At 51.1% G+C, this 7,454-nt stretch overlaps 3 protein-coding genes across 3 annotated transcripts; 2 read left to right on the top strand and 1 right to left on the bottom strand.

Moving 5' to 3' along the window:
- Positions 1–810: 810 nt before the first annotated feature.
- GUITHDRAFT_114890 (hypothetical protein) lies at positions 811–3,942 on the bottom strand (the record flags this gene model as incomplete). Its single annotated transcript, XM_005825934.1, has 6 exons — positions 811–3,012; positions 3,063–3,125; positions 3,172–3,273; positions 3,320–3,393; positions 3,454–3,505; positions 3,562–3,942. 6 exons carry the CDS (start codon positions 3,940–3,942, stop codon positions 811–813), a joined length of 2,874 nt encoding a protein of 957 aa, XP_005825991.1.
- Positions 3,943–4,713: 771 nt separating this feature from the next.
- GUITHDRAFT_76659 (hypothetical protein) lies at positions 4,714–5,820 on the top strand (the record flags this gene model as incomplete). Its single annotated transcript, XM_005825933.1, has 2 exons — positions 4,714–5,616; positions 5,698–5,820. The coding sequence occupies 2 exons, from the start codon at positions 4,714–4,716 to the stop codon at positions 5,818–5,820; spliced, it is 1,026 nt and encodes a 341-aa protein (XP_005825990.1).
- A 1,371-nt stretch (positions 5,821–7,191) lies between these two features.
- GUITHDRAFT_76733 (hypothetical protein) lies at positions 7,192–7,368 on the top strand (the record flags this gene model as incomplete). The annotated part of the gene is made up of 1 exon (XM_005825932.1): positions 7,192–7,368. A coding segment is annotated over one exon (177 nt), but the record flags the coding sequence as incomplete, so codon positions are not given.
- Positions 7,369–7,454: the final 86 nt, after the last annotated feature.

Below are 7,454 nucleotides of genomic sequence, written 5' to 3'. Positions count from 1 at the left end.
GAGCGGGAGATGGGAAGGAGGAGGATGGAAGGAAGGAGACAGAGAGGGGTTGAGAGATGGGGTCAGGGAAGAGGAAGGAAACGAAGAAGGAGGGTTTGAGATGAAACATTGACGATAGAAAGATACAGATGATAAGTTCAAGATGAAATGGCAAGTATGACATCTCAGTCTCGACGAGCATGAGGCAAGCGAGACATTTCATCGAATCTTCAGCAGTAGCAACAAGATACCGCATGAGGAGTACATTCAAACATGGGATTTCAGATATGTACTTGTGTGCAGAGATCAGATGAATGACAGTAACATCCGAACACAACACAAATTGAAGATGTGACATTGTGCATCTAAGATACACGAGATCTCTGAAGGAAAGTCAATCACCTGTCATATATCTCAAACTCGAATGGAATGTCTCCGATGGGAGCAAGAAAACTTTTCTTGCCGCTAGAGTATGAAGCGCGAAAACTCAATAGAGACATGAGGAGTCTGCGGTGAAGTGAGAATAGAAACAAATCAAAGAGAAATGAGGAGAAGATAAAGGAGGAGGAGAAGGAGGAGAAGAAGGAGGAGGTTTATCAAGGAGGAGGAGAAGGAGGAGGAGGAGGAGGAGGAGGAGGGGAAGAGGAGGAGGACGACGAGGAGGTTTATCAAGGAGGAGGAGGAGGAGGAGGAGGAGGAGGAGTGAGAGAAAAGAACATGCAGATACGCAACGGACTTCATCCGCCATCAAACTCAAAAAAGGGAGACAACCTTTCATGCAAGCTTTCCTCTTCCACAACACAACAAGACACCTCAAAGTCAAGTTGCACTTCAAACATACCTCTTGCGCTCCTTCCCCCTCTCCTCCATCAGCTCTGCCTGCTCCATATTGCTCTTGGTCTTGTCACTTTGTTTGGAGTACTCATAGTAGTCGATGTACTTCACAATCGCCCTCACTACCGCAAGCTGCTCATTGTCAACCGGACAACTTGGTCTTCCATTCGCATCCTTCAACTTTCCAATCTCCTTCAACATGTACAGAATACTCTGCAGCCTTCGCACGTGTAACACTGTGTTGTCGATCATGTGGGAGGGAGGGATCGCTCGGATTAGAGCCTGAGACAACATAGCCTTGACCTCCTTGGCTACCTTCTGCAAGAACTGCTTCTCGGTCAAGACCGAATCTCCTACTTCATCGTTGGTGCTGAGATCGGAGTCGCTGTGGTACATCTCTTCAAGCATGCTCCTGAGCTTCTTGGGAGAGTGTATGCTCGAGTTGCGAAAGACAGAATTCATCTTTGTTAGCTTGTTCAGCTTTGACGCTGCACCTTTGAAAGAGCTCTGTATCTTGCTCTGCTTACTCGCGACGTCCTGTAATTTGCCGATCTGCAACTCTTGTGGAGAAACCTTGTAGCGAAACTTGTTGGCAGGTGGGATTCTTGACATAACGTCTTCCAACACTGACTTGTAAGCTCCCTGCTGACTGACGTTCTCTGCATTTTCCTTCAGGATGACAAACACGGGGAATCGCTTCTCCACTTTCATCATCGCCGAGCATCCCTCGTTCGGCGAGAGGAAGGAGTTCACAAGTCGTTGAAACTTGTCAACCTCGCTAGTGAGCACTTCACTCGGCATGTTATACATGTTCACATCCAACTTCAACCTCGAGATAATGTGTGAAGGGTCCTCTGTCAGCCTCTGCAGTTCTTTCAGGAGCTTCCTGTGATGATGATGGTTCTCAAACTCAAGACAGTAACTCGCTGCAGACGACTGCGGGAACAACGAGTAGCTCGAGTTCAGGACATCGAGAGATTTCCTTTCGTTCATCATCTGCAAACTCCTCGATAGACCCTCAAACTGCTCGCTGGAGCACCTGGGCGGCAGGCTAGGAAGAAAGACGCTCTCATCGAGGATGAAACAAACCCACACATGCGCTGCCCACGACCGACAGACCTCACAGTACTCGATCAAGTCGTCGTCCGTCATTTCTGTCTCTATCTTGGACATGTTCGCAAGGTTCATGTTTGTTGAGCTCTCACTAGCGCTTGACTTCCTTCTATGCATCAACCGCATCTGATTCCTCCGCGACATCTTGGCGTTGTTCAACACCACAAACTCGACATTCATCTCCCCTCCCATCTTGTGCACTTGGCTCTGAAGAGAGAGAAACACGTTCTGTCTCAATGCGTGCGCAACTTGCAACGAACTCCCAGGGTCCCCGAAACGGACAAGCACTAGACGGATAATGTTCGACATCCCAAAACTGACATCTGAGATCTTGGTGTAGCTTGACCTGTAGCAAGCCAACACTCTCGCAAAGTTCACAGCTGAGATCGTCCCGTTGGCGTCCGACAACATCTCCGCAAGCCTCATCATCTCGCACACTGACGTGTGAAGGAATCGGTTCATGTAGAGCGTCAGCTGCAGCGCGTCCAGCGAGCAACTCCTCTTGCCGTTACCTGCGTGAAAGAAAAGCTCCTGTACCTCCTGCACCTCAACATCGCTCGGGTTGTAGTTCTTCCAGTCGCTCTCTTCCACTTCAACGTCAGGGTTGTTTGCTGCCTGGGCACTGAGATCTGCCAAGTTCATCGCTTCCTCCTCCTCCTCCTTGTCTGCGTTGGAGCTGTCAAGCAACTTGTTCTCCTCGAGGGCATGGCTGACTCTCATCATACAACCAACGAACATGCTCCAAGAAAGTCTCAAGTTCAGCCAGATCCCAGTCGTGCTCTTCATCGTCATCCCACTAGCCTCCGTCTGCGGATCGATCGCCTTGTAAACATCATCATAGCGCAGCGGCTTCCACCACATTTTCGCTTCCTCACAACCTCTGCTGCTTGTCAAGTAGATCTTCATCCCTCTCAAAAGCGCGAGTAGCACTTCTCTAGTGATCCACTTCCGCTCCTTCTTCCTCGCCGTAACTTCTCCCCCTGTCCCATCGTCCTCGTCCTTGTGCGAGGGAGAAAGTGAGAAGGAAAACAAAGATCGGAGGAAGCTTGTTGTCTTCTGATCAACATCCGACGTGTGTTTGCATCTCTTCGCAACCAACTCGTTACAACCCCTCATACCGACATCCCGGATATCACCTTCAGCGCCCAAATCATCTCATGAATGGCGGCCAATGACAGTGAGCTGGCAAACTTGTACGCCTGCAAGAGCGTTTCAACCATTTCAAGACACATGAACGATCGCAACCTCGTCTTTCATGAGGGTAGAGAAAGTGACAAGTGGAGTAGTGACAGCTTGACGCGCGTTGTGTGAGCCCGCCGTCTTGACCCGCGAGCTTTTTCCGTTCTCCTGCGCCCTTGCTCACCCTCACGTACAGAGTTTCTCAAGAGCTCACGTCCGGTCTCTGCCATTCTTGGTTCCATGGCGGCCTCGACATCGCAGATTGTGAGCGATTGTGGCTGCTGGAGCCTTCGGACATGTTAGGTGATGGAGTGAGAGGAGGACGAGTGAGAGGAGGAGGTTAAATACCGTCTTTGTCTTCATGCTTCCCAGCTCCTTTCAGCTCTCCTTTGAAGGGTTTCTGGGAATGGAGATCGCATCATTGAAACAACTATCATGTAGAGGGATGTAGAATACCTTCTTGGAGGAAAACTGCTGAATCTCCAGCACATAAGGAGACTTTGTGAAGATCTGACTACCCGAAGTCCTTCGTCGTACGTCATCCAGCGATTTGTTCAGGTACCTCGATAAGGTAGAGAAGGGCGAGTTTCTTGCAACGTCGTCTTCTGAATCGTTGATCAGCGACAGCGATTGCGATGGCTTCAATTCATTGCCATCAATCATTTCTGTTTCGCCATACTGCACAGCCTTCTTCTGGAATGTCTCGATCTTTTCGTCAGATGGTTGTAGGAAGTCGTCAGGATTGTTTACAGGTTCCTGTTCGTTCTCTTCCTGGACCTTCTCGCCCGCAGAAACTCCGTTAGTAGAATGTTCGTTGTCATGGGATGTATCTTCCATGATTAAATAATCAATCAGTTGTTGGTGCAGATCTTGTTCATGTAAAGGAGAACAATGAGATGGTCCCGTGAGGAGTTGTACTTCAAAGACTTCTAGAAGCTTTCTGTTCGCACTTGTTCCCTCTTCTTCTCATCAGTGTATGATCTTCATGCTTCCAGGTTCACAACAGTGCCGGCGGTCACCAGCATGATCATCGGATGATAATTAAAACTCATGTTTTAGGTTGGTACTTCTATTATAACATTTTAAATTACTTGATACAGATTTTCTACCAATATATTCACTTACACTAAATAAAATATTATCATACAAAAAAAAATTGACAAGACGCCGTTGGGCCTCCTCCCCTCCTTGCCCATTGGCAACCGCACTAATCGAACTCTGTCTCAGATTCTGTTCTAGATCTAGAACGGTGAAATCCCAGATTGTGTTCTAGATTGCGGGGGCCGGGCGCATGGAGGGGAATCAATGAAATGGTGGGAGGAGCGAGAGAGAGGGAGAGGGAGGGAGAGGGAGAGGGAGAGGGAGAGGGAGAGGGAGAGGGAGAGGGAGAGCGAAAGGGAGAGGGAGAGGGAGAGGGAGAGGGAGAGGGAGAGGGAGAGCGAAAGGGAAGGAGAGGGAGGGACGAGGTAGAAGGATTCAGTCTGTGGAAGGAAAGGGACAGGAGAAGATCGAAAGCAAGGATCGGAGTAGCAGAACGTTTGAGCAGTAGAGAAGGGAAGTTGAAGTGACGGGGAATTGAGAGATTTAACCCTTGTGCCTGGTTGTTAGATGGACGAGGAGCCCGACTTCACCTACGAGGAGGCTATCACAGACTGCAAGAAGAGGATCCGACCAGAGTTCTCCGAGGACGAATGGAGTGCTAAGAAGTTCCACGCGCTCGATCTAGAAGTTCTGAATGCCCCGCAAGAGAATTGCGACAAGATCCATGTGAACGACTTCACCGTTGAGGAGTTTGTGGACAAGTACGAGACAGCGTCGCGGCCATGCATCATTCGAGGGGCGATGGATGGGTGGAGAGCATACGGGAAGTGGAGTTTGGAATGGCTGGCGCAGGAGCACGGGGATGTGGAGTTGAGGTGTGGAGACGATGAGGAGGGAGAGAGAGTGGAGATCAAGTTGTCCCACTTTGTGAGGTACATGCAGGAGCAGGAGGACGACAACCCCCTGTACGTGTTCGACGAGAACTTTGCTGACGACGAAAAGGAAACGGCCAGCATGGCGCAGGACTTTTCGATCCCAACTTACTTCCAGGAAGACTTGTTCAAGTACCTCGGTGAAGACGATAGGCCTCCCTACCGATGGGTGCTGGTCGGACCGAAGAGAAGCGGCAGCAGTATCCACATCGACCCTTGCGGCACCTCAGCATGGAACTCGCTGCTAGCAGGGAGGAAACGCTGGGTGCTGTTCCCCCCCGGTACGCCGAGGAGCGTGATCAAGCCGGAGAGCTGGCTGGCGCAGAAGAGGAGCGAGGCTCTTGACTGGTTCTTGTACCATCTTGATGGGATGAAGCAGCAGCTTCCTGCTCACCAGCAGCCGGTCGAGGTGATCATGGAGGCCGGAGAGACAATCTTTGTGCCGGGAGGATGGTGGCATACCGTGCTGAACCTGGAGGATACGATAGCAGTCACGCAGAACTTTGTGTCCTCTAACAACTTCATGCTGGTCTATCAGGTAGGATTCTTGGTGGTGTGAGAGGAGGGGAGACTTGTTGTGTAGTGTGATGATCGCGGAATGTGCTGATTTGAGCGCAAGGAGCTGAAAACGTCGAGGACAAAGTTGTCAAGGAAGTGGTTGAGGAGCCTGAGCTTTGATCGACAGGACCTTGTTGAGGTGCTGAAGAGGAATGAAAAGGAGGAGGGGAAGAGAGAAGGGTGAAAGGATGTGACGGCGCAATCGGTGGACGTAGCGAAAGGAGGGGAGGGGAAGAGAAGGATGGGGAGGGAGAGGAGGGGGAAGAGGAGAGGGGGGGGAGAGGAGGGGGAGGAGAGAAGGAGGGAGAGAAGGAGAAGGAGAAGGAGAGCGAAGAGGAGGGGGGGGGAGGAAAGGCACAGGGTGAGGGAGGGGGGGGGGGAGGGGGCAGTGGTTATCGGAGCGGTGTGGAGGAGGATTGAGAGAGTGAGACTTGGATCAGATGTCGGAGAAATTGAGCAGCAGCTGTAAACCTGCGAGCGGGAAGGCAAAGCTGACGAAGAAGCGAAGGAACGAGATTGGCAAGGTAGAACCCTCCCCTGCCTCCTCTAATCCTGCCTGAACCAACCTGCCTCCCTCCCCCCTGTCTGCTGCTTCCTGCCTCCTTCCTCTCCTACTCTTCGTCTCTCCTGTCTTCTCCGCATGCCCTGTGTGCCTCGCCCACCTCATCTTCATCTTGCTCCTCTCTTGTTGTTGTCTCCTTCGACATCCTTTACCTCTCCCTCCTCTCTGTCTCGCTTCTCCTCGCATGCTCATTTCTGCATCTCATGCAGATCAGAGAAGCTGCGGGCTATCGCTACTGCTACAAGATGTTCAAGTTGTGGCATGTGAGCTGTGAAATTTTCTTGATCCTCCACCTCTTGTCCAGTCCCGTCCTGTCTCTTCTTCTTCCCTCTCCTCTCCCTCTCCTCTCCCTCTCCCTCCCCTCTGCTCGCTTCTTCCACTTTCTTCGCTCCTCCCTCAGTCTCTTCTCTTCCCTTCTCCTCTCGTGCAAAGTTGAAAGATTCGTCAGAGTTTGTCGACCAGTGCAAAAGATCACGATGAGGAAGAAATTTCTTCTGCTGCGGCTAACATCGAGGAGCTCAATATCTCTTAGCTCGAACTTCTCCTCCTCCTCAGTATTCTTCTCCTCAACTCCCTTAACCCACTCGCCTCTCCCTCCTCCCTTAACCCACTCGCCTCTCCCTCCTTTTCCTCTTCCACCCTCTATCCGCTTCATCTTCAATCTCTCTCTTCTTTATCTTGCAGATCACTTAAGACTGTCTCTTCCTTCCTCATCCACTGTCGTTTCTCCATCACTTGCATGCTTCAACAAGTCTTGCTATGTCTGGCTGAGCTCCCTCCCTGAAATTCTCTGCGAGCTCCTGCAAATACAATTACAAACCCCTTCCTCTTCTTCCCACCCGTCTTTCCACTCCGCCACGACTGCCAACACCACCACCACCGTATCCTCTCCTTCTTCTCTCCCTGCTCCTCCTCCTCCCTCCCTCCCTATCTCCTCTCCTCCTCCTCCTCGGAGTTCCCCCTATCTCTTAGGACCGACTAACCCATGTCCAATTGCTGTTCACATGGAACCTTTCTCCACTTCGGCCTTCAAAGTTCTCATTTGAATATTTGCTACTACCACCAAGATCTGCACTAGGGGCCGTTTCACCAGACTCACGTCCCAGCTGCTTCACGACCCCACGCCCTTCCTACTCTTGGTCCATCGCATTAGCCAACGGTCGGGTATAGGTCGTCGGCTTGAGCGTATCCATTTTCCGGGCTAGTCAATCCGGCAGGTGAGTGGTTAACTCACTCCTTAGCGGATTCCGACTTCC

This window comes from Guillardia theta, assembly GCF_000315625.1.
Source record: "Guillardia theta CCMP2712 unplaced genomic scaffold GUITHscaffold_79, whole genome shotgun sequence".
NCBI classification, from domain to species: domain Eukaryota; class Cryptophyceae; order Pyrenomonadales; family Geminigeraceae; genus Guillardia; species Guillardia theta.
The sequence above is the reverse complement of the archived record's forward strand: the minus strand, read 5'-3'. Positions and strand labels throughout refer to the sequence as shown.